This window comes from Olea europaea, unplaced genomic scaffold (genome assembly GCF_002742605.1).
Source record: "Olea europaea var. sylvestris unplaced genomic scaffold, O_europaea_v1 scaffold701, whole genome shotgun sequence".
NCBI lineage: Eukaryota > Viridiplantae > Streptophyta > Magnoliopsida > Lamiales > Oleaceae > Olea > Olea europaea.
This window is the reverse complement of record NW_019265404.1, coordinates 251,637-277,936: the sequence shown is the minus strand read 5'-3', so window position 1 is coordinate 277,936 and position 26,300 is coordinate 251,637. Positions and strand designations below refer to the sequence as shown.

At 36.4% G+C, this 26,300-nt stretch overlaps 1 protein-coding gene and 1 long non-coding RNA gene across 2 annotated transcripts; one reads left to right on the top strand and one right to left on the bottom strand.

The window, feature by feature from the left end:
• Positions 1 to 15,020: 15,020 nt before the first annotated feature.
• On the bottom strand, positions 15,021 to 16,096 carry LOC111390637. Its single transcript, XR_002701950.1, has 2 exons — positions 15,539 to 16,096; positions 15,021 to 15,255 (listed from the first exon to the last, which is right to left on the bottom strand). It is a non-coding gene; the product is annotated as an uncharacterized LOC111390637 (long non-coding RNA).
• Positions 16,097 to 18,349: 2,253 nt separating this feature from the next.
• On the top strand, positions 18,350 to 21,083 carry LOC111390646. The gene is made up of 6 exons (XM_023015708.1): positions 18,350 to 18,629; positions 19,741 to 19,837; positions 19,928 to 20,073; positions 20,143 to 20,219; positions 20,346 to 20,747; positions 20,901 to 21,083. The coding sequence occupies exons 1-6, from the start codon at positions 18,350 to 18,352 to the stop codon at positions 21,081 to 21,083; spliced, it is 1,185 nt and encodes a 394-aa protein (XP_022871476.1).
• Positions 21,084 to 26,300: the final 5,217 nt, after the last annotated feature.

The following is a 26,300-nucleotide window of genomic DNA, read 5'->3' as shown; positions in this document are numbered from 1 at the left end:
CTATTTTAGACTTAATTTAGGTATATAAATAGAGACTTTTATTCCATGATTGAAGTAGGCTGGAAATACAAGCTTGAGTCATAATTACACATCCAAATATAGTGAATCTTCAAGATTTGCATCTAAAACTGGGATTTGAAGGTTGAAGAACTTAATGACCATGAGATATACAAGTTTGGAAAAAGGAGATTGGTGATCCATTGTTCAGAATTGGGTGCGAAGGATCCACAACCACTAGGATTATTTTCTTTGTATTGATTCGGGTGATATTTTTCAACTTTTTATTATTTATTTTCTCAATTATGATTGGCTATATAATTGCTTGTTAGGATGATTGATGTAGCTTAGGTTCAATTTTTATTTAATTCCAAAAATTTCATGCAACTTAATTATGTGTTAATAATTTGTTGTGTATTTAATGCAATAATTGCTTGATCATCAATTGATTGATTTAGGAATAGTGTGAAAACCGAGAGATAATGTATGATCCTAGCTCGTGCAATAAATGATGTAGGTGTTATAAGAGATTGGGAGATACTTTTATAGGTTGCGAATGCTTTTACATGTATATGAATATACGTAAAGATATATAATAATTCGTGTAATATATAAAGAGATTTTAGAAATCGCTTAAACGTGAAATGATTAAATTTGGATATTGCCTATTTAATTATTAAAATTACTTAAAATAATTAATTGTTAATTTAAAAATTATATCATATATCAGGCGGCAATACGAACATCAAGACAACTTATCAACTGAGTTGATTTTACAAACATAGTTCTGCGAGTGGAAAAATATAAATATTTTTAAAGTATTTATGAATTAAGTACATTATCAAGTATGTGCAATTATATATTCGAATTATATTATTATTATGGAAATATCTTTTATTATAATACATGTGGGATTTCAAAAATTGTATACGGTACATTGTGAATTGGAATATGAGATGTGATTTTGAGGTCGACCAGAAAAGTACCCGTGATTATATATTTCCTATAATTCACTAAGGGGCTTTAGCCGTGTTCTATACTATACTGAGGAGTCGACCGGGAATGAAGGGGTCATGATCGTGTACATATAGTTCACTGAGGGGCTTTGACCGTATTCTAGAATTGATTACCAAAGGTCATGAGACCCGCTTTCGTTCACAGAGGGGACCAAAGGCTCGTGGCTAAAGTGCTTAGCCCGATGGGCAGATTACAGATTTTAGTCAGAGGGTACATGTTTTGTGGATCACATGTGATGTGATGAGATGGTGGTATAGATATGAGTTGATGACTATATCGTGATTATGAGATGATATATACAGTGTTATGAGAATGTCTCACTTTTTGTCTATAATTGTATGAAACTATTATGTGAAGTATTTAATGATATGAACTTGACGTTTGATAAAAATATTTAAATGAGAAAGTATGATTATTTTTGAAATCTTTCACTCACTGAGCTATCAACTCATATTTTTTCAAAATTATTTTTATAAGTAATATTGGTCCTTGATAGCTTGAGAGCCTGGTGATTTCAAAGTTAGAGTCACCCGACATGTTGAAAGATACGAGTCAATTTGATTAAACACGAAATAAAGTTTTGGGCCCATTGCACTATATTTTTATAAACGTTTGATTTTATTGCATATCTTGAAGTGACTCATAGTGAGCATTGGTGATGGATTTGACATCTAGTCAGCACCTATCATCGGCGTACGCCACGTTTCGGGTCCACTAAAGTGATTCGGGACGAGTCGTGTCAATTCGAGCATGTGAAAAAGGTTAGTTTTATTCGAGAGAGACTACTACATAAAATTGGTTAATTCGATTGTTAATACATAAGGGGCTGAATGAATTTGGATTAGTTGAATATTGAATAAACTAAGGTCATGTTTGACAGCCAATTATTTTCCATGGAAAATGGAATTCAAATTCCAACTTCCACTTTTTGACTGTTTGATAGCATTTTTTTCCATGGAATTGATTTTCCCACTTTTCTTGCCACCTAGACATTTTCCATTTTTTCCTTGAAAAATATGGTGGGAATTGATTTTCTAGGCTACTGTGTGCCTTTTTTTCAATTTTTTTTTTTTTTTTTTTTTTGCAATAAAAACAAAATCTATCTCTAATTGTAAAAAAAAAAAAAAAAATCCTTTAATTGACAATTTCCATATAAAACAAAGTCAAACGAACATTAAAAGATAGATAATTTTCTTGTCTTTTTTTGGCAATGGAAACAAATTTCATCCCCAATACCAGTAAATTTTATTCCTTTAATTGACAATTTTCATGTAAAATAAAGTCAAACGAATACCAAAAAATACTTTTATTTCAACATTTTTCACGTGGAAAATTATATCAATCAAGCACAATAATTGACAATTCCCAGCAAAATAATTTCTAGACAATTCAATTCACTGGAATTCGTTTTCTTTCCACCCAAATTCCTTTTTTGTAATCAGACAGACCCTAACTGAAATCTAAATTCCTAATCACTTAATCCCAAGAGTTATCCACAAATTAAGTTAGTTAGATTAATTTAGTTTAAATCGGCATAATTTAAACATAAACACTTGATTTGTTAAGTTTTTACCACATCAATTTAGATTGGAGTTGAAAAAAAAATCCACTTTCTTATTTGCCACGATCCGTACACTTACAAAATCACGAACAAAAAGAATTTTGGACAAAACATCATACTTTGTGATGCAGCTGGTAAAGATATCTTGTTTAAGTTACATATTTACCAATATTATACTAAAGTGATCCTAGAAGAAAACTATATAATTATGTTTTTCTGAACACGGTGTAGTATAAATGTTAATATCAGCCCCCCGAGACATAATCCAGTGGTGCAAATAATAAGAGTGAGGAAGTCTCAACCTTACTGATAGCCGTAGTGTGAGGGTTTGATTTTTGAGATATGGAATTTGACTCTTTGTGGGCACCAGTGTACGGGCAAGCACTTGTTCCCTGACCTGTTGTGGTACATCCCACGATTTACCTCTCTCACAATTCTCTAGGGGCGGGGCGATAGGGCCCTCAAGGTTGGGATTCAACCTTTTTTAATGTTAATATCATTGTTATGTAAATCTTCAACTAAATCTCAGATTTACCATAATCAAACCAAAATGTTGACGCCATCTCCTCCACAAATTTCTTAGTGTCGTCTCTTCAAAAGTTCTCAAATTGATTCCATTCTCCATCCGAAAGATGTATCAAGGAAGCCAATTTTGTTTTGCCGGAGTTTCAATCTCGTTTTATTGGTTTCAATACTAAAAAATAGCCCTATTTGAACGAAACATCATTTCTTCCCTAATTAAATAAAATGACATAACTATAGAAATTAAAAGGCATAAGCCTTTTCTGATTCCCAAGTATTCTTCACTGTCGGAGTGCATATAATACAGACAAACAAGTTTGTTTTTGATATGTGCAAATTCATTCATACAAAATAACAAAAGAAAATTGATATATTGAATTAAATGATCGAGAGCATTAATCTGTGTGTAAATTTAAAACGAAAACATATAAAAATTTAGAAGAGAGAGTTATAGAAGTAAAATATATAATGCAGAAATGGTCGATAAATTATACATCCTCTGGTTGAATCATAACGACTTACTTCAATTTTCACTCTATCTCCTGGTAGTGTCCATATAAAACTACACCGGAACTTTCGTGAAACATAATCCAAGATCAGATCTTCATTATCTAACTGAACCCAGAACATACATTGGGAAGCGATTTAGTAATTTATATATATAGGCAATTATGAATTAGCCTATATAGAGTTGTGTGTAAAGTAGGGAACCATGTATTGCTAGAAATTGAATTAAAGTTCGTTCCAAAGAGTAGACTTTAAGTAGAAATAGATTTTACTTTATAGAATAAGAATTGCGCTCAATTAATGATTTCCCACCATTCACATGTAAATGGCTTGCAAAAGACTTGAGTAAACACATAGCATATAGAACAAATAAATTCTAACTAAATACGGGTGATGTATTGTTATTCCAAATCATGTTTGTGTAATCTCATTATGCTCGGCTATTTGTCTAGATGGACACTATATTTTGATGTGTTTTAGTATTAACTCTAAGACTTTAATGTTAAATACTTGTTTGACTTGAATGGTTGTTAGATTGTTAATATTTTCAATTACTTGATATATAATTGAATAGATTTGTGATTTCTATTTTGTTGTAGCATGAAGTAACAACATTGTAGAATTCAATAGTAAATAGAGATGTATTGATGTGTTTTGCATGATCTCATTGTCAATGTTCTTGAGACTGAGTTCATTTTCATATATTTAGATCCTTATATTGTATGATTACATGGGAGGATAATTTTAATATTGATCAAGAGATATTATTCAATAAAATACCAATATTAATCATCATATTAATTATTGTTAATTTCTTCGACGGATATTAAAGTTTAAAAAAAAAATGTAGGGGGATTTGAGATCCTTGTGGTTTTGATTAATTGGTTTTCATAAACATTTCATAGTTTAGTTTAAAAAGCTTTATATTTAGTTAGTTATGGGATTTCAATAGCGATTACCAAACTTAACATAATTGTGCTATTCAGTATATAAAGTTAATATTAATCAAAATCTAATTGAATATGCAGTCCTCATGAAAACGATCTTTTGTTCACTCTTTATTATTTATTTGCGAAATATATGGTTAAGGATTTTAGTGAACACGGTTGTTAGGATTGTATATAGCCCTATCTGGGCGCACTACTTTCACCAAAAATCAATTTTTGGGTCCATCAAATGATTCTATATTGTTAAATATAATGTTGAACTATTCAATTCAAGATGAACCTGTGCTTACCTTTTAAAAGTCCATATGCCCTTTTTCTTCGTCCATATCGAATAAAAGTGAAGAAGGGAAATAAATGAGATAGAGACCATTAAGTATATAATCTTCTTCAAATGAAGGTAGTCAAAAGGTAGACACTGAGTGTTTTCAATTTTATATTGATCATCTACAGTAAAATCTATATAGATTAATTGAAAGAAGCTGCACCAGACGAAGGCTTAATGTAGTTTTGTTTATGTCAATATGTCATTCAATAGTCCTGCATCAATATCGCAGATTGTAGTTAGTTCGGTCATCATTTGTATAACCAAATAGTACTGATGCTCGAAGCAGATTGACAAAGAAGGAGGTCAGCAAAGATGATTGTTTAATTCTTTTTACTTCTCATTATTATAAGTAAAATAGGTCCTTTGAAAGCGCAATATCTTCTTGAAGAGATCCACCAGTTAAATCAAAAATTGAAGGTTAAACTCGTGTATATAGGTGAAAGGTGGCAATTAATTCATAAGTTGAAGGTTAAACTCGCGTACATATGGTGACAAGGTGACACTGGGCAGCTATTTGTTTGATCTGATTGACTCAACAAGATCACTTGATGGAGTCAAAGAAGAGAGATACTAGAGAACAAAAATATTGTTACACATGAATCTGGATCCGTTTAATAGGTGTCCATATGGGCTTGAATCTCGAGTTAGTTTGATATTGGAATAAAGACTTTTATTTGTGCCAAACACCTAACTCATTTAATTTAATATATTAAACATGAATCTTTAATCAAATTTAATTGTTAAACAAAGATAACCTGTGTTTCAATTTTTTTTTTAAAAAAAATAAATATAATTTGTTGTTTTGTTAAAAAATCTTCAATTAGCCAAATATTTCTTTAATTTGTATACCAAATGTTATGATCATGAAGCAAGATAATTGCAAGATGGAATAAATCAATCACAAACACGAACACTATGTTGAAACCCAAGACACGTGTTAGGATTTTATTGTATTGGCAATTCTTTAGACAAAAAAAGTCTAATATGAAATGTTTTAAAAGTCAAGGAGTCGATTGAAATATTGTATAGATGAATTAGGTAAGTTAAGGTTCGACTTTGAAGCAAAGAGGAAAGAGCCGCTGATATCGCCCATCCGATACTCGAGTGGCAAAGACAAAAACTCTATATCGCATGTCGTCCAACTATCACTCAAGTGACAAACCATCGCTCACCTATCTCTGAGCTCTCGCTCGAGTGACGGTGCTATGCACAAAACCCTAGTTCACATTGTTTAAGAGTTTTGACCGGCTCATGCTACCTAAATACCTTACATTATATATACCCAACCCCTAACACGAGTTTTAGGTAGTTGTTCATTATAATTCTCCTACATATCATCCTTCAAATATTCAAAAACACATTCAAGCCTTTGATTTAGTCATTGATTCTTGAGTTCATACAACCACATATTTGAAAAAAGCATCAACTTTATATAATCCAAAACACACACTTCCTATACACATAGAGGAAGCTACTTTCTCAAGAACTTTAAGAAATTACTAAAGATTGATAGAGGTTGGACCAAAAGTACAAGTGTACAAGAACAAGGGTTTTTGGTGATCAACAAGAGATAGACAATTCTAAAAGATCGGGCACAAGTGTGAGTGAAGCACATTCGAGCCAGTCTTGGAGATTGCAAGAAGTATATCAATGAATCTAGTGAAATTTTCTAGACTGGATCTTACTGTAAGTTCATTATTGTTTGTAATGGAGGTTACTGGCTTGGTCCCAAACTTTTTACCCAGTTGGGTTTCTCCGTCATTATTTATTGCTTTTATATTACAAATTGTGGCAATTCAACATAAAATAATTTGACTTATTTGATTAACCATCTAGAAACAATTAAAAAGTGATTTGTTGCTTTTAGTTGTATAATTTCGCACGTTAGGTCAAAATAAATTGGCTAAATAAAACTTTCAAGTGATATCTAGAGCTTTTCAACACGAAAATATTACGAGGCAGAATATGAGAATTTACTAGATCAAAAATCAAGATCAATGATTATTGTTACAAGATTCGATGTACTCTCAAACAAATCTAATGTGTTTCTAATGTTTCAAAGAGATTATAAGATATGGAGTATACATAAGACCTCTATTCTAGTGTTTTAGATGAAATAGGAATCAAGAAATTTATAAGAATCGGGAATTTGTTCCTAGGCGAATAACACCGCCTATTAAGCACACTAGCTTACAGCTAACGAGTGACCAAGGCAGCACTTGAGCACTGGGTCTATAGCGTTTAGGCACTACGTCTAGTGACAAAAACCTCCAAATCACTTCGAATGGCGCTCGAATGGGACGCTTAATGCCTTGTCTTCGTCCAAAACTTGTCAAATCCATATTTTGAAACTCTCAATAAAACACCAATTCCTTTCCAACCAAAACGCCAATTCCTAATGGAATGTGGGTCACAATTCAATACTGAACTATGCAAATCCTTTGTACTGATTTGACTATTGTATTGAGAGCCAGGGCAGAGGCAAATGAACTTGTTCTCTATAGCATTCCATGGCAAATACAAGTCCTAAATGTGCTCACACTATACTAAGCCTCTGTTTTGCAATCATTATTTGGGAAAAAATATTTTCAATAGTGAATTTTAAAAGAATATGTGGTTAAAAAATAGGAAAAATTTTGGGTTTACGTGCAAAATATTTATTGTGAAAATATGTGGTTGAAAATGAGTATAAGAATATAAAAGTGTTTTGAAATAATAGTTATCAAATAGGGGCTAATACCATATCTCCATGCACTTTTTTTCACAATCGACATCTCTTAGAAATCAACTGAACAAGAATGTTTGGTGCATAGTAATGAATAGAACTATGTGCATGATTATATGAAATGAGAAACAAGTATCTTCAAGCCTTTAGTAAGGGTGTTATCACCAGGTCATTGGTTTTTTAGCCACGTCGATGCTATTACATCATTCCCAAGGGCTTCCTTAGTCATTTTCCACCTCCAGCACCTCCTGACCTGTTGAATCAATATCTTTTAGATTTCCTTAAGCATTTAGAAGACGTAGAAATGAGAGAGGGCTAACCTGGTGGTGGGTGCAAAGAAATAAGCATAAGGAACCAGCATGCCAGCAGTGGAAGGTGAAATAGCACCCAAAAAGAACAAGTTCATAAGCTGTCTTTTTCCCATGTTCGGGACATGGTCATATGCTGAAATCCTTGCATATTGGAATCTGATCTTCATACCCTTTCCCTTTTTCTCACTCGTGTATGGTTATTCTTGAAATAGCTTCAAAGTACTGGATAAGTGGGCTTTGCCTTCAATCAGACTGGTGAGATGATGGATGCAGAAGTTCAGCTCCTCCAAATGGAGAATAACTAATAGGTACTCCTTGTTGAGGAAAATATCAATCAACAGCTCCAGTCTTCTCAAGCAAGCTTCTTGCAATAGTAGATTACTTGCCTCAATCATCTCCAACAGATTACTTGCCTGATTGCAAGGAATTCCAATAGAAGAGCAGCCTAGAATCATGTCCAATTGTTGACTGTAAATCTTAAATTTAGGGACTCGTTTACTGCTAAACATGTATATATACATGTGTTGTAATGTAAATCATTAAGCTGAAAATATAGTTTTTCTCCAGCATTACCTCTTTCAATATTTCTTCTCCTGCCATCTCTTCTTTCTTTGTATCAGAGCATCTCAGGTTCACACCAATTCTCAATCCAACACCTCCTTCATGGCCATTTCAACCACTACTGTTGACACCAACATTGTATCTTCATTTGCCAGTTCCTCCCCCACATTCACCTATCCAAATGTTACCCAATTGGTCGCTGTTAAACTAGATGAAACCAATTACTTGCCATGGATATCTTAATTTCTACCCATCCTCCGTAACCATGATTTATTGGGCATCGTTGACTGATCTATGCCGTGCCCTCCTCAATATATTTCTACTGCCCCTAGTACACCCGCTACCACTCTTAATCCAGATTTTGTAATCTGGACTAAGAAAGACCAGTACCTCCTCAGCTGGATCAATGCTACACTCTCTGACAAGGTCCTTTCCACTTTCTATGGTTTGGACACCTCCATGAAAGTGTGGACTTCTCTTGCATCCCGCTTTGCATCCCAATCTCCCTCACGTATTGCACAATTGAAAAGACAGTTACAAACCCTTCAACAAGGCTAGAAGACATGCTCCGAATATCTTGAGTCGGCCAAGGCTCTTTCTGACCAGTTGGCCGCTGTTGGGAAACCTTTGGATGATTTGATCTTATTTCATTCATCTTGAGTGATCTCAACCCATCCTTCACTTCATTTATCACAGCATTTTCCTTAGCACAACGTGATAAGAATTTTATCGTTGAAGATTTTCAAACTGAGCTACTTGGGCCATGAATTGCTGCTTTTCCTTCTGAGGCTGGTGGCTTTGCTCTTGATATTGGCAAACCTTGTCATTCCACGCCTCACTGGTAGCAAGGGCGTCCTCAAGGCTCTCGTGGCTGGCAGACTCATAAGCCAAAATTTTCTAACCAGAATTTACGTCGTGGTTTACCATCTCAGCAGCAACCCGCCTTCTCTGTCCAGCCAGCTACAGGACAACAGCTTCCTTCCATTCTCGGCAAACCAAAATTCACATGCCAGATTTGTGGTCGTAACAACTATGAAGTTTTAGATTGCTTTCATAGGATGGACTATGCCTATCAAGGGCGTCATCCTCCAAATCAATTGGCTGCTCTTGTTGCTCAGTCCAATGCCATGATTGAAGAACAAACTTGGTATGTAAATAGTGGGGTAAACAACCACATCACTCCTACAGTCGAGAACCTAACCAAGCATCAACCTTTCCATGGATCTGACTTCGTTGCTGTTGGTAATGGAGAGGGGCTCCAGATTGCAAACACTGGTTCAGCATTCTTTTCTCACCGAACATCAAATCTCCGTTTATCGAATGTTTTACGTTGCCCATCTGCATCTACCAATTTATTATCTATTCAACGTTTTTGTCAAGATAGTGATTGCTATTTTGTACTCACTGCCACTCATTTTTATGTGAAGGAATCTCAGACAGGGGCCCTACTGCTTGAAGGGCGTAGTGAGAATGTTCTATGTCCAGTCAAACTCCAAAGATCAGCACCAGTAGCTCTCCTTGGAGTAAAAATTAGCTTTTCCGGATCCCATTGTGTCCTCTATAATAAAATCGCACTCTTTATCAAATGAGAAGAATAAATTGACTGGAATTTTCCAATCATGTCAACTTGGCAAAAGCAAGAAATTACCCTTTCCCCACTCATCCCGTCAAAGCACTTATCCTTCAGAAATAATTCATTCAGGTGTTTGGACTGCACCAATTACTTCTCTACATGGTTGCAATTATTTTGTTGCCTTCATAGATGATTTCTCCCGATTTACATGGATTTATCCACTTGCTCGAAAATCTGATGTGTTATCCTCTTTCATTAAATTTAAATGTGTGGTCGAAAATCTTCTCTCATAAGATTAAACAATTTCAATCTGATGGGGGTGGAGAATTTAATTCCACATCTTTTCATTTGTTTTTATCCCAACATGGCATTTTACATAGAAAATCATGCCCTCATACCTCAGAACAGAATAGTATTTCTGAGTGAAAATTGAGACACATCCTAGAAACTGGCCTTACACTAGCTCATTCTTGGCTTCCTAAAGAATTTTGGGTCAATGCTTTTACTACGGCGGTTTATCTCATTAATTGCCTTCCCACACCAGTTCTTGAAAATATCTCTCCTTACCAAAAGTTGTTCAATCAAGCCCTAGATTATTCGTTTCTCAAAAGCTTTGGTCGTCGGCGTTATCCACTTCTTAGACCATACACTAAACATAAACTAGAACATCGTACCAAAGCTTGCATTTTTCTGGGATATAGTGCTGGTCACAAGGGTTACAGATGTTTTGAACCTCTCTCTAGAAAATTCTACATCTCCCACCATGTGATCTCTGATGAATCTCTCTTCCCAGGACTAGATAAAGCTTTGCCTACTACCTCTTCACAGCACAAGGCTCCATCTGCAATAAAGGTGAGTTTCCCTGGTTAATCTCCTTCATCTATTATATCTAATTTTCCTACAGTTGACCTTACCTTGTCACTACCTAAATCAACTCCCCTCAGCACACCTATCTCTCCAACAACATCATCACCTCATTACTCCAATCAAGATCTCCCCCACTCACCTATAATATTCTCTCCCACCAAAACAAACAATGATATTTCTCCCTCTTCCAAAATAAATTCAACCAAAATATCATCTTCTCCATCAATACAATCCAGTGAATCAATGCCTATCGTGCCTTTCATCTTTCTCCATCCCGTGCAAACTAGATCACAGACAGGATCACCTAAACCAAAAACATTTTCAGAGTTTACCATCTATCACTCTACCCGACATCCCATAAAGGCATTTTCATCTATTTTGCAAACTATAGAGCCCTCAAATTACAATAGTGCTGCCAAAGATCCTAAGTGGCAAGATGCCATGAAGAATTTGATGCGCTAATTTCTAATAACACATGGACTCTCTGTCCTAGACCACCTCATTGCGACATTGTTCGGTCCAAATGTGTATATAAAATAAAACAGAAGGCTGATGGCACCATTGATCGATTTAAGGCTCGACTTGTAGACAAAAGTTTCCAACAAAAGAGTGGGGTAGACTATCACGAAACCTTTAGTCCTGTGATCAAGCCCACAACTGTCAGATTACTATTAGCATTAACTACTCAATTTGACTGGCCTATTCGTCAACTTGATGTATGTAATGCTTTTCTTCATGGAACTCTTGCAGAGAAAGTGTTTATGGAACAACCACAAGGATTTGTGGATCCTACCTATCCGAATTATGTGTGCTCTCTGAACAAGGCAATCTATGGTCTTAAACAAGCGCCAAGGGCGTGGTTCTCTCGCCTATCAAATGTTCTTGCCGACTTTAGTTTCCTTGGCTCTAAAATGGATTCATCATTATTTATCTATTATGCCTCTGATGTACACATTTATGTTCTTATCTATGTGGATGATATTCTTGTTACAGGCACTCATGTTCATATTATTCAGGAAGTTATTCTCGCATTACAAAAGATCTTCCCGGTTAAAGATCTTGGTCTTCTTGCATTTTTCCTTGGCATTGAGGCATCTCGAGATTCCTCTAGACTTCTTCTGTGACAGGCCAAATATATTATTGATGTTCTTACCAGAGTTGAAATGATTGGCGCCAAGCCTTACTCGACTTCATGTGTTGCTGGCACTCAATTGTCCAAAACAGCTGGTGAAGCACTTCCTGATCCGACTCAGTACAGACATGTAGTTGGTGCCCTCCAATACTGTACCATTACACGACCTGAAATTGCCTTCCCTATGAATCAGCTGTGTCAACGTCTTGCCTCACCATCACAGCTCACTGGATTACGGCTAAGAGAATTCTTCGCTACTTAAAAGGGACGTGTTGCGGAAGCTCTCTCAAAAGGATCTTCAAACGGTGATTTTCCAGCCTCAGTCTAACGTACCTTTCTCTACCAACAACCAATCTAAACTGCTCCAAACCACAACCAATTGATTCACCTTGGTTGCTATTCAATTTTACCCACGTAGGACAAGAAAGGATGATGATTTATCGCCACAAAGGCTAAGAGAAGACACCACAAAGGTATACTATGAAAGAACTACCAATTGCATACGTTATACAAGCGTTTTGGACATTTCTGGACACCTTTTTCTCACACAAAAAGGGGGCATCCGGGATTCACTAGTTTCTTCTCTCAAAATCACACAATCATCATGTCAAAGAGGCTAGGGTTATATTCATATATATACTCTAGGGTTAGGCTTTAAGTTGGGCCATTAAAGGAGTAAACGGGCCAAGATTCAAGCCATCCATAAGGAAAACAATTGGGCCAGGTGTAACTTATGGACTTGGTTGTTGGACTTATTTCATTCATCGGCCTATGCCTATGAAATAATATTAACCCACGTTAACATCATAGTCCGGGATTTATTGGGTATCAAAAACCCAACAGGACGGTTGACCATGGTCTCTTCTATCAGAAAGGGAACATTCATCTATCCATCTATTGTGATGCGGATTGGGCAGGTAATCCTGGTGATAGAAAATCAACAACTGGATTTGGTATATTTTTGGGCTCATGCTTAATCTCTTGGGGTGCTAAAAAGCAACCTGTGGTCTCTCGTTCAAGCACCGAGGCCGAATATAGGGCAATGGCCGTTACTACTGCGGAGTTATATTGGTTAAGAATGTTGCTACGTTTACAAGTTCCACTTCCTTCTCCTCCAACATTGTGGTGTGATAATGCTAGTGCCTTAGCGTTGGCCTCAAATCCCGTATTTCATGCTCGCAAAAAGCATATTGAGATTGATTATCAATTTGTACGTGACAAAGTTGTTAATGGAGATATTTTAATTAAATTTGTTTCTACTGAGCACCAAGTAACAGATCTTTCCACCAAGGGCCATAGTGCACCACAATTTTTACATCTTCGGTCCAAGCTGCTGGTTAGCTCACCTCCCATCAGCTTGCGGGCGGGTGTTGAAGAAAATATCAATTAGCAGCCCCAGTCTTCTCAAGCAAACTTCTTGCAATCAGCAGATTACTTACCTCAATCCTCTCCAGCAAATTACTTGCCTCAATCATCTCCAACAGATTACTTGCCTGATTGCGAGGAATTCCAACAGAAGAGCAGCCTAGAATCACGTCCAATTGTTTACTGTAAATCTTAAATTTAAGGACTCATTTACTGCTAAACATGTATATATACATATGTGCTGTAGTGTAAATCATTAAGCTGAAAATATAGTTTTTCTCCAGCATTACCTCTTTCAATATTTCTTCTCCTGCCACCTTTTTTTTCTCTCCTAAGCTCATAAATATGGTTGTAATGAGTCATATACATCCCCTCTCCCTAATAACCGCTTTACATTCTTAGAGTTAAGGTGAAGTCCGACTATTTACCTTTTTCTTTTTCTTATAAGGTTTGGATTTGATAACTTAAAGTGGCTACTAAGAAAAGTTGATGATAACATGAAAAGGGTTGTGATCAGAGAATAGAATTTTATTTGTTTGCTCCTATGCGTCACGAAGTGTCCTCAATATGCTTATCAGATTACACCGGATGATAATAGCGTGATCTTATTTTGATTTTTGCTGATATGTACAGCACTTCAGGTCTCTTCTCAGAAAAGAAAAAGATTTGACGAAATGTTACGTAGATCATTTATTAACCTGTTTGGGTAAATTTCTTCATCTATCATATCAAGTCTTGTCCAATTCAATGTCACAAACATGCAATGAATATCTTTCCTACAGTAAATATCATTTGTATTTCTTCAACTATATTCGTCGATGCATTAAGAGCTTTTTTTCTGGAGGTAGAATACCTCTCTCATTTATATTTAACTCTATTTGTTCCCAAGAATTTTCCAAAGCTCACTACAAAGGGCAAACTTAATGGCGTCAGCTTCACGTGATACTAACAGGGAATATTTAACATTTGTAACAAAGGTCAGCCACATACTTCCCAGCTCTTGTACTTTTCACCCTCATGTCATCATCATATTGTGAGTTGGTTCACAAACATTGTATATACCATGCCATCTCAGATGGCTCCAATGTTCGTTCAAACTGAACGGCATAACTTCTTAGCAATAGAATCCTCAATCTATGATGAACAGCTCATATCATTTCATTGCACCCATGATTAAGTCGGTCATTCTTGGAAGAGTAATGTTATCTTCATTCATGCATATTGACTACACATAAAAATTTGAATAGTTCCATGTAGCATAATAGGTGTTAGCACCGGTCTACATAACAAGACGGGGATTCATGACCTTTTTTCTATTTTTTAATCATACATTCTAAAAAAATCACTTTTTAAAAGTCAAAATAAAACAAGAGCTAAATGATAGGTTCGATTAAATACATGGGAATGGGTTAATGAACTAGACCTATCATTTAGTGAAACATGGCACCAGCGGTGCTAGATAGAATGCCTCTAAATTCTTTTAACATCTGGAGTAGCCTTATCTCCAAAGCTATGTTGCATAAAAATTAGCTATACTTTGTCCATGTGTACTCTTGTGAAACCCAAAAATAATAATAATAATAATAATAATAATAAAAGTGAAGGGACTATTGAGAAAAATAAAAAATCCAATATAACAAACAAAATATTAAATATCCACAACCAACTAGCATTGGAGTTGATTCAAATTTGTGTTGATTCAAACCTCATGATCGAATACATAGTGTAAATTTGTTTATTTATCCTCTAAAGCACAGAAGATGTGTTGGTTCAAACCTAATCCAGTGTTGATGCCATGTAGCCACCTTCAGACTGATGCATAAAGATATTACCCGCAATCTGCATCTTCCATTCCAATTTTTGTGATCGAATCAGTTGATCAGGATTAGATGTCATTCCATAATCACAAATTCACGTGTTAGAATTTTCCAGAAAATATAATTTGTAATATTACTAGAACAAACAAAAAGGCATATAAGGAAAAATTTCAAACAAGGCTGGTTTCTCAACAGAATAAATATCATAATAGTAACTAGCAGACAATTTTTCTCATAATATCATATTAAAGGAACCCATCGAAGGAGTTGCGGACACAAATATTCTAAAATATAGACTGTGATAAAGAAACCTGTAGAGGAGTTGTAAACTACTGGATGATGATGGAAAACAAAGATGTCAAGTGTAGTGGAACAGATCTTCAATTCCTGGAATTCGAGCTCATTATACCAATCCCAACCTTATCAAACACACCCAAGTAATGGCTCCAATCCACAACTATTTTTACTTCGGTTGCTCAACTCAATGTATTCACAAAAGAAGAGAGGAAGACAAGTTTCAACTACAAGAGAGAGAACACAATAAAAGTTGGCGGCCTTTTCTCACAATTGTGCGCACACACGGCTTCTTCAAGCAGTGAGGCCAATATATTTTTGGGGTGTAATAGTAATAGGCTAATATAGTGGGCTCGGGGACCAACACATGGTAAAGGACCAAAACACAAAAGATAGACATCCAAGAAGTAAATGGGTAGTGAGCAACATTAATTAAATTAAGTTGCTTTCAATGACCCTCAAGTTGTTTTTCGGGTTAGGCCAATTAATTGAGTGTGTTGATAGATATTTCACTCAACGACCGAAGGCTATGAAATATAATCCGAAAACTGTTTAATCTCATTGCCCAAGATTTATTGGGTATCAAAACCCAACATCATGAAAGGAAATTTACCTCGTTCGAGTTTTCTCTTGGCAGCAAGGTTTTTTCCATTGTACACGAGCCTCATGAATGTGTTCTTTGCAATAAGCCATCAATAGGCTTTGTATTTTATAGTCATGTCAAACTCGATAGTAGATTTCATCTCCATCCTACCATGCCAAAAGCAAAATAATGCAAAGAGGGTGACTAGGGTCTAGGGACCATACAAAAACAAATTGAGCAGCATACATATTTTTCATATAGGCAATTAATATAAACAAGATGCCAAAAAATATTTCACTCGAAACTTCGTACTTTTTAAAGATGTTGGTATCAGATTCAAGCTGCATATATACCAATATTATACTAAAAGTGATTCCAGTAGAAAAATATTTAGATATTTTTCTCTTAAAGCAACGTAGTATATATGCAAATATCATTGTGAAGTAAATCTTCAATTAAATCTCAGATTTTCTGCTGCAATTCATTTCCTGTCGACTTTTTTTTTTCTTTTTGGCGGGAGGGCGGGGGGGGTTGGGGGGGATTATCCTGGAGACTTTTTACTAGACCTCTTAGATAAACTCTAGAAAGTGCTCCCATTAGCCAAATCTTTTAACTCCTTTGAGTTGTGAAAGTTCTTTAACTCTGTTTTTCTGTAATTCAAAGTTTTAGCCTCAAACTCAAATACTTGAAGAATGTAACAACGTTTGAAGCATCTCTAGATGCTCCTAAACAACACCCAAGGCAGATTTTCTAGAAACATTTAGCAAATCATGTTGAGATTTTTAATTTTTCACTAAATTATTGTTGGAAAATGGAGCTTTTTTGCATAATTTTGAGTGGGGCTCACTTCTTCTTTCCAAAGATCAAAATAAATTCGTATGCTCTTGCATGATAACATGAAAATCATATATTTACTTGGCCAAAATGATGATCGAATGTATGAAAACTGAAGTTTAAAATGTACCTGTTGTTAGTGGTTTAAGTGTTTGAGGGAGAGTATGTTTGCTTTAATAACGAATTGTTCGCTTCGTTTAAAGCGACTAAGAATGGGAGAAGCTATTTATGGAAAACTGAACAAAATTTGAGATCAAAGATCAAGACATGGATGCTATGAAAATGACTTCTAGAAAAGAGTTGACTCTTAACAATATGGTGTATGTACCAAAAATCTCCAAAAAATAATACTAATAATAATAATAATAAGGTGTTGACAAATTCATTTTATCTGAGAGTAAAATATTTGTTGGCAAGAGTTATGCATCTCATTAGCTATTTAAGCTCAATGTAATGTTTGTAAAGTCAAAAACAAATAATGTTGATTAATTCTTCTGTTTATTTGCTTGAGTGTTTCAATTTGTTAGCATGGTGACTAGAACATGTTAATTGTGATAGTTTGGTAGAATAAGTAACTAGAATTTCATGCCTGCATTTCGTATTTTTCTAAACAAAAGCACAAGACTTGTGTTGAGTTAAAATTAACAAAGTCATCATTTCAATCTATTGACATTAATATAAAACCACTTCATTTAATTTACAGTTACATATATGATTTAAAATAAGTAAAAATAATAGGTAACAACAAATACGTCATTACTTTTATTGATAATAGTACAAAATACTATTTATGTGTACCTTGGCGATGAAACTATAGAGAAATTTGTCATTTATAAGAATGAAGTTGAAATTCAACTCAATAAAAAATTAAGATATTGAGAAGTGATCGAGGTAGTCGCGATGAAGCCCCATTTGCTGAATTATATTCAAAACATGGGATCGCAAATGAAACACGTCACTTATTTACCCTTGCAAAATGGTGTTGTCAAACGAAAAATTGTACTTTAAAAGAAATGATGAACGCAAATTTAGTAAGTTCATCGTAACATATGAGGAGAAGTTGTGTTGTCACCAAATTACCATCTAAATCAGGTGCCTAGCAAGGGGGAAAATACCCTATGAGTTATGAAAAAGAAGGAAGATTCCTATAAGTACTTAAAATTACAAGGGTAACTTGCCAAAGTGGTGTACCTACACCAAAGAAGTTGAACATAGACCCAAAAACTTAGATTGCATATTCATTAGCTATGCACCTAATAGTGATACTTTTTGATTTTTTGTGCATGAGTCCAAAATCTCAGATATACACAAAAATGCGATAATAGAATACAAAGATATTTCGCCTTTGGACATGTATTTCGATATAGATCTGGCAAGAAAAAAAAGTTCCTCTAAACAAACGCATAAAACTATGGTCTACAACAACCAAGACCAAGGACTAGAAGAAAAATTGAAGGTTGAACCAAGACTTCGCAAAATAACAAGAACACAAAAATCTTTTGGTCCTAAATTTCTAGCTTTTATGGAGAAAAGTGAACCTCTAATCTTCCAAGAAGTTGTCAACTCTTCAGAAGAATCTCTATGGAATGAAGCCATTAAAAATGAAATAAACTCCATTGTGGAAAACCACACATGGGAATTGGTGGATCTTCCTCTAGGATGCAAACCATTTTACAAATGGATTTTCAAAAGTAAAATGAAAGTAGATGGAATTGTTAAGTAGAAGGCAAGACCATTGATAAAAGACTACATACGACAAGAAGGCCTAGATTAATTTGATAATCATTATCTAATAACAAGAATAATGTCTATTAAGATGACACCTAAAACAATCATGTTATTTTATGTCTTTACATTAACGACATGCATATTGTTAGTAGCAAATAAGATGATAAAATCTACTAAAAATATGTTGAATTTAAGATTTGTCATGAAAAATATGAGTTTAGCTTATATGATGCTTAATATTAAAATTTCAAGAACATCACGATGGTCTCGTATATTAAAATTTCAAGAACAAAACTAATAAATGTGTTTTTGCACACTTATTTAGGTCACAAACATGACTAATAACGAGCAAAATGATTGAATTGCGACTTAATCTCGTTACATTTGTGAATTGTAGGGAACACTGATAAACATGGTGAAATTTAGGAGAAAAGACGCGAAAAAGGACTAAAATGATGCAAAGTGAAAGTTCAGGGACCAAGGTGCAATTATCCAAAAGTTGACCCGACGGAAAAATTGAGAAATTGAGCCAATTGATGATATTTTGAGATAATGGAATAGAAAAAATGAAGAAAAGATGCCAAGAAGTGAAGGATTCAAGTAGAGGGACCAAAATGAATTTCTTCCATAGTTGGTAGCACTATGTGACCCTCTATGCGGCCGCATAGAGGCAAACCGAAAACTAAATATACAAAACTTTTACTCTATACGACTGCATAGAGATGCTCTATGCGGTCGCATAGAGCATTTTTTAGGGTAAATTCGTAGTTTCCTTATTCCGTCGAAACTCTTATGGAAACAATCTTTTTAGGATCCTATATAAACGAAAACTCGACCGAAACGAAGGGGACGCCATTTTTATAAGAAAAGGAGACATTTTTAAGGAAAAAACGAAGAAAGAACAAGAGGAAAACATCGCGCCAAGTGAAGATTCGATTGAAACTTGATTCGGGTGATGACGTTTCTTCAACTGATTTTGTATTTTCTTCTTTATTTTTTATTGCTAGGAGATCGATGAACCTTGTAATACTATGTTTGATTTGGATATTTGACATATTTAAACGCATGTTCCAGAATTGAATGATTTATTACGTTTCTATTTCCATGGTCACTTCGAAGAACTGGGAACTATGACTACAAAGTCAGTGTCATCTATTCAGCAACCTCCCAAGTTGGAACTCAAACAATTGCCACCCCACCTTTGATATGCTTACCTGGGAGAGTCTTCTACACTCCCGGTTATTATTTCAAATACTGTCAGTAAAGTGGAGGAAGAGAAACTACTTCGGGTGCTAAGGGAGAATAAAATAGACATTGGATGGTCAATTGCAGATATCAAGGGGATCAACCCATCGCTATGCATGCACAAAATACTTATGGAGGAAAAATCCAAGCCAAGCATTGATGGTCAGCTGAGATTGAATCCACACATGAAGGAAGTGGTTAGGGCTGAGGTATTGAAATTGCTCAATGCAGACATCATCTACCTAATATCAGATAGTGGATGGATCAGTGCAGTACAGGTTGTTCCCAAGAAAGGGGGCATCACAGTGGTGCAAAACGAGAAAATTGAGTTGATTCCTACAAAAACAATGATTGGATGGAGAGTTTGCATTAATTACCGCAAACTAAATGCTGCTACTCGAAAGGATCATTTTCCACTACCGTTTATTGATCAGATGTTGGAGAGACTAGCAAGGCACTCGCATTACTGTTTTCTAGATGGGTACTCCGGGAATAATCATATTCCAGTAGCACCTGACGATCAGGAGAATACAACTTTCACATGTCCCTACGGTACCTTTGCATACCGTAGGATGCATATTGGTTTATACAACGCTCCTGCCACTTTTCAGCGTTACATGATGGCTATCTTTTCGGATATGATTGAGAAACTCATCGAGGTATTCATGGACAACTTCTCAGTGTTTAGATCTTCGTTTGATGAGTGTTTGGAGCATCTGAGTCTTGTATTACAGCGGTGTATAGAGACCAATTTGGTATTGAATTGGGAGAAATGTCACTTTATTGTACAGGAGGGCATCGTTTTAGGATACAAAATCTCAGCAAAGGGTATTGAGGTGGACAGAGCAAAGATTCAGGTGATCGAGAAATTACCACCACCAACATCAGTGAAAGGTGTTCGTAGCTTTCTTGAGCATGCCGGGTTCTACAGAAGGTTCGTCAAGAATTTCTCAAAAATTACTAAACCACTGTGTTGTCTGTTGATGAAGGAATTCACATTTAAGTTTACGGATGAGTGTTTACTGGCTTTTAACACCTTGAAAGAGAAGTTGACTTCAACACTCGTAATCATCACACCGGATTGGAACCTGTCATTTGAATTAATGTGCGACGCCAGTGATTTTGCTATTGGGGCAGTATTGGGACAAGAAGAAATAAGATATTTCACGTGATCTACTATGCAAGTAAGACCTTGAACGACGCTCAATTAAACTATGCCACTACAGAGAAAGAGCTCCTTGCAGTAGTCTACACCTTTGACAAATTTCGATCATATCTTGTGGGGTCAAAGGTCATCGTTTACACAGATCACACTACTATCAAGTACATAATGGAAAAGAAGGATGCAAAGCCACGTCTCATTCATTGGATACTGTTGCTTCAAGAGTTTGATCTGGAAATTAGGGATAAGAAGGGCAGTGAAAACGTGGTGACAGACCACTTGTCTCGACTCGAGACCACAGAGCAGACAGAGACCGTGGAAATCAACGAAGTCTTCCTAGATGAACAGAATTTTTGTGTGGGAGAGGCACCCTAGTATGTCGACATAGTTAACTACTTAGCCAGGTCTATCATTCTGCTAGATTACTCAAGTCACCAGAAGAAGAAATTTTTCGCTAAATTGAAGTTTTATTTTTAGGAAGACCCCATTTTATACAGGCGAGGAGCTGATCAAATCGTTCGTCGTTGCATACCTGAGGAAGAAGTGCCTTTGATCTTAGAATATTGTCATTCATCTACATACGCAAGGCATTTTGGTGCTTCAAAAACAGCGACAAAAATCATTCAATCAGGTTTTTACTGGCCTACGTTGTTTAAGGATGCTTTGGAATTCGAGAAAAGGTGTGACCGATGTCAACGCACCGGTAATATATCTAAGAGAAATGAAATGCCTTTGAACCGTATCCTAGAGGTGGAACTATTCTACGTCTGGAGGATCGACTTCATGGGGCCATTTTCCCCGTCACTTTCTAATCAGTACATATTGGTGGCTGTAGATTACGTATTGAAGTGGGTAGAAGGCGTTGCATTGCCTACCAACGATGGGAAGGTGGTGATTGATTTTCTAAGGAAAAATATTTTCACCCGCTTTAGCACACCGAGAGCTATAATCAGTGACGAGGGCAGACATTTTTGCAATCACCAATTTGAATAGTTGTTGACTAAATATGTCATTAAACATTGTGTAGCCACTGTATATCATCCACAAACCAGCGGACAGGTTGAAGTGTCCAATAGGCAATTAAAGCGAATACTTGAAGTCACAGTAAGCTCTTCACGAAAAGATTGGTCTAAGAAACTGGACAACGCCTTGTGGGCCTATAGGACTGCATTCGAGACTCCTACAGGGATGTCACCATATCGACTGATTTTCGGGAAGGCATCCTCTTGAGATAGAACACCATGCTTATTGGGCAATGAAGAAATTGAATTTGGACTTGAAGGCTACGGGTGAAAAACGTCTACTACAATTTAATGAGTTGGATGAGCTCAGAATGGAGGCCTACGAGAATTCAAGACTCTACAGAGAACGCACCAAGAAGTGGCATGATATGCATATTTAAAGGCGTGAATTTAAGGTGGGGCAAAAAGTGCTACTCTACAACTCTAGGCTTAAACTGTTTCCAGGAAAGCTTCGATTGAGATGGTCTGGTCCATACACTATTACACAGGTATTTTCATATGAGGCAGTTGAGATCACTCATGAGAACAAGGGGACATTCAAGGTCAATGGATAGCGTTTGAAGCACTATTGGGGCGACGATTTTTCAAAGGAAAAGTCTACCGCTCATCTTAGACCACCAGAATGATGTAATACGGTAAAGTCGAGCTATCGACTATAACCTAGCGCTGGGTGGGAGGCAACCCACTGTATCCTTTGATTTATTTTAATTTTAACATTATTTTAGGAGTTGTTTAATTTTCGTATATACATTTTTTTTTAGGTCATCGTTCATCCATGCATGTCAATAAAATCTAAGTATCGTCCACATAAATTCCTAAGCATTGAATACATGTTCGGTAAGTTTGGAATGGTTTTGGGTGAGTGGGAGTCTAATTTTCACGCATTTCAAGACAAAAGGATATTTTCAAAAAAAATAATTTAAGAGAAATGTGTACTAGAGTATTCAACAAGGGAAAATAAATTTTTGTATCTCATTATGTTTTTTTTTTTATATATTAAAAAAAAATTGTCTATCCGATCGCATAGACCCCAACCGAACCAAAAAAGAGGAAATTTTCTTTCACTATACGACCGCATAGGAATCAACTATGTGGCCACATAGTAGTGGTCCGGTCATGGACTTAAGCCATGACCGGCTCATTCGAACCCACTTTCCCCATTTCCCTCTCCCGTTTCTCTCTCAAACCCTAGGTCCCAAAAATTCCCATCTAACACACATACACCCACCAACATTCCCAAACCCTCCTTCATCTCTTCAATCATTCCCGCATTCATCACACACACCTAAGGCGAAAAAGGTATGAACTATATTCCTTCTCCTCATTTCGACTTTGGTTTGTAAGTTACTCACAATTTACAATTGGGAATTGAGTTGAAAGGGTGTAAGTGGGCTTGGTTTATAGCTTTGATTTATGTTTATGCATTGTGGGTGATTATACTTCACCAAGTATTCATAGAAGGGTGTTGAATTTATTGCACACAACATGTTCGATAAATTGCCTAAGTGACGGTTATTGTGCATTTTATGCAATCCCGCATTTGATAATCTGAATATGTACATTAACATACACATTGCGATCAAATGCCATAAAAATTGAGCTCGAAACACACGCTCACCAACCACACACATGTAGGCACACATGTTAGGTTAAGTCACTTCACCGTACCCACTTCGTCCCTTGCGTTAAGTACCCGTAAGACATCCCATGGGTTTGAAATTTGAATATGTATCACTCCACACTACATACTTTCATACACCCAGAGGTTGCTCGGGAAAAATTCGAGTTTTCTCGATGATGTCCGGGGGTGAAAGTGCGCACTTAATCATGAGTCACTTGACACAATTTGGATGTTTTGAGCTCCGTTTGTGTGCATATTGTTATTTTGCCTTCCTTATACGTTCTTGAACATGTTTTCTTAAAGTTTTCATTTTATCACATTCACAAACACTTGAAAGGCCATGTGAACCATCAAATCCATTTTGCAACACGTAGGCACATGGCTAGGTCACGGCATGCCACGGCACCGTATGTCCCCTACTTTACACCATTATTTGACATACCAAACGAAGTCCAATTGATTTGAAATTTGAGTATATGGTAGATCTCATTGATTACTTTCATATGTCTGGAACTTGTGGGGAAATTTTCGATATTTTTCGATGATGTCCGGGGCCGAACATGCGCACTCGGTCATGGGTTCGATTTTTCAACTATGCATGTTTAGGCCTAATTTGCTTAGTTTTCTTTTTGGCACACTATTTATACTATCTTGAATATCATGTTTTGAAGAGTGCACACCAAGGAGTTATATATGCATGTTGAATCAAATTTGGGGGATTTGTGAATTACATATCTTGCTAATCTCATTCTCTCTCTCGTTTTTCAACACAAAGTTGATGAATGTTATGTTTCCACCCTTGCAGGATGCCTCCAAAAAGAACATCAAAAGGAAAAGAGAAGGTTGGTTCCACATCTGGCACAGCCCGGACTAGGGAGCCTGAAGGGGGTGTCAGGTAATTTCTATCTTCGGACAAAGCAGCCCGTTACACCAATGTTGCCCGTGAGTGGGCTCTCATCCCCGAAAGGCCAATTAAGTTGGATGATTTCCCTGGTTTTGAATTGATTTATTTAATCCACAGCTATGGTTGGGAGAAATTGATTGAAAGACCGCACCAAGTATATGAAAAGGTGAGGGAGTTCTATGCCAACTTCAATACAGAAATAGACATGCCTGGATCGGATCATCTGCATCAAACATGGATTCAGTGTAAATGGATTATGTTTTCACCAGAAGTAATTCATGACTACTATCAGCTAAACTGGAATAATGTAGTCCCAGTCCCGTATGATTTCAACTGGATTGAGGTTGCAAAAGTTTTATTGGGACATACAAATGCTTGGCCTTTCCCTACTAAAGATTGGCATTAGATTGACCCACCCCATCTATAGCCATCCTATGGTTGTTCATATGCCACAACGTCAAGCCCATATCCCATAGGACGACATTCACAAATCAAAAGACGAGGTTTATCTATCATTTAGTTCGGGGAAACAAGATTGACTTGGCCACTTACATCTACAACAAAATACACATTGCAGACGCATGGGGCGACAAGCATACCTCGCTGATTTTCCCAAGCCTAATCAGTGGGATTTGTAGAGTTGCGGGCATACAAGTTCAGCCTGGGAGGCACCAGAGAAGCCAAGTCCCTTTATCAAGCGCCTCACACTCGAGGCCCAAGATCGAGCCCGAGTTAAACATCAACAGAAGTTGGAAAACGAGCAACGCCAACAGCAACAGGCTGAGGAAAGACAAACAGCTGAGGACTTTGAAATGCCACAAGCTCCTCCACCACCGGCTAATATGGATACCCAGTTATTGAGGTAGAAGTTTACCACTATGACAGGACATAGCCGAGACATGCAGAGTCTTCAACACTCATTTGGAGCACTGAGTACCATCATGCAGCAGGTACAGACTGATATCGCAACCACACGAAACTTCGCTTCCACTGCCAGCAGTGAGTCCTTTGTGGCGCAAAGACAGATGAGTTGACGGGCGATTGGGTATGTACGTTGGCAAGATGGATGGTATATAGTGGCAGGTAAACGAGACATGGGACCGTCTAGGGAGTTTGGAGACCAGGGTTCAGGCCATGCAGGTGGAGCAGACCCGGAAGTCTGACTTATTGTGAGAGATTTTATCCCACCTTCCTCTCCCTCCTAGAGATGATGCTGCCGGATCCAGCCTTCCATCACAGCCACCATTTTGATCAGGGGAGTACTGTTTACCCCATTTTGATTTTTTTTCTTCATTTTGTCATTAAAATTATGTCTTTAATCTATTGTTAATCTTACATTGAGGACACTTGACATTATCTATGCATGTTATTCATGCTTGACATATTAGGTGAATAACTGGATTTTGAGCATAAAGTAGAAAAAAAATTATAACCCTCTATTGAATTAACCAATAAACTACCTTAAGACAGTTTTGTGATGGTTGAGCTATTATAGGGAAGCATTGAGATGAGCGGGGTCTCCGTGCATGAATTTTATTGTGTGGATTGCCTGAACCAATGGGGTGAAGAGTAGGTGAAAATCTTAAATTGGAGGTTGGTTTTGAAAACTAAATGTCTAGAAAAACAACAAAGGGCATAAAATTAATATGTGAGAATAAGATACTTCTTTTCATACCTTTA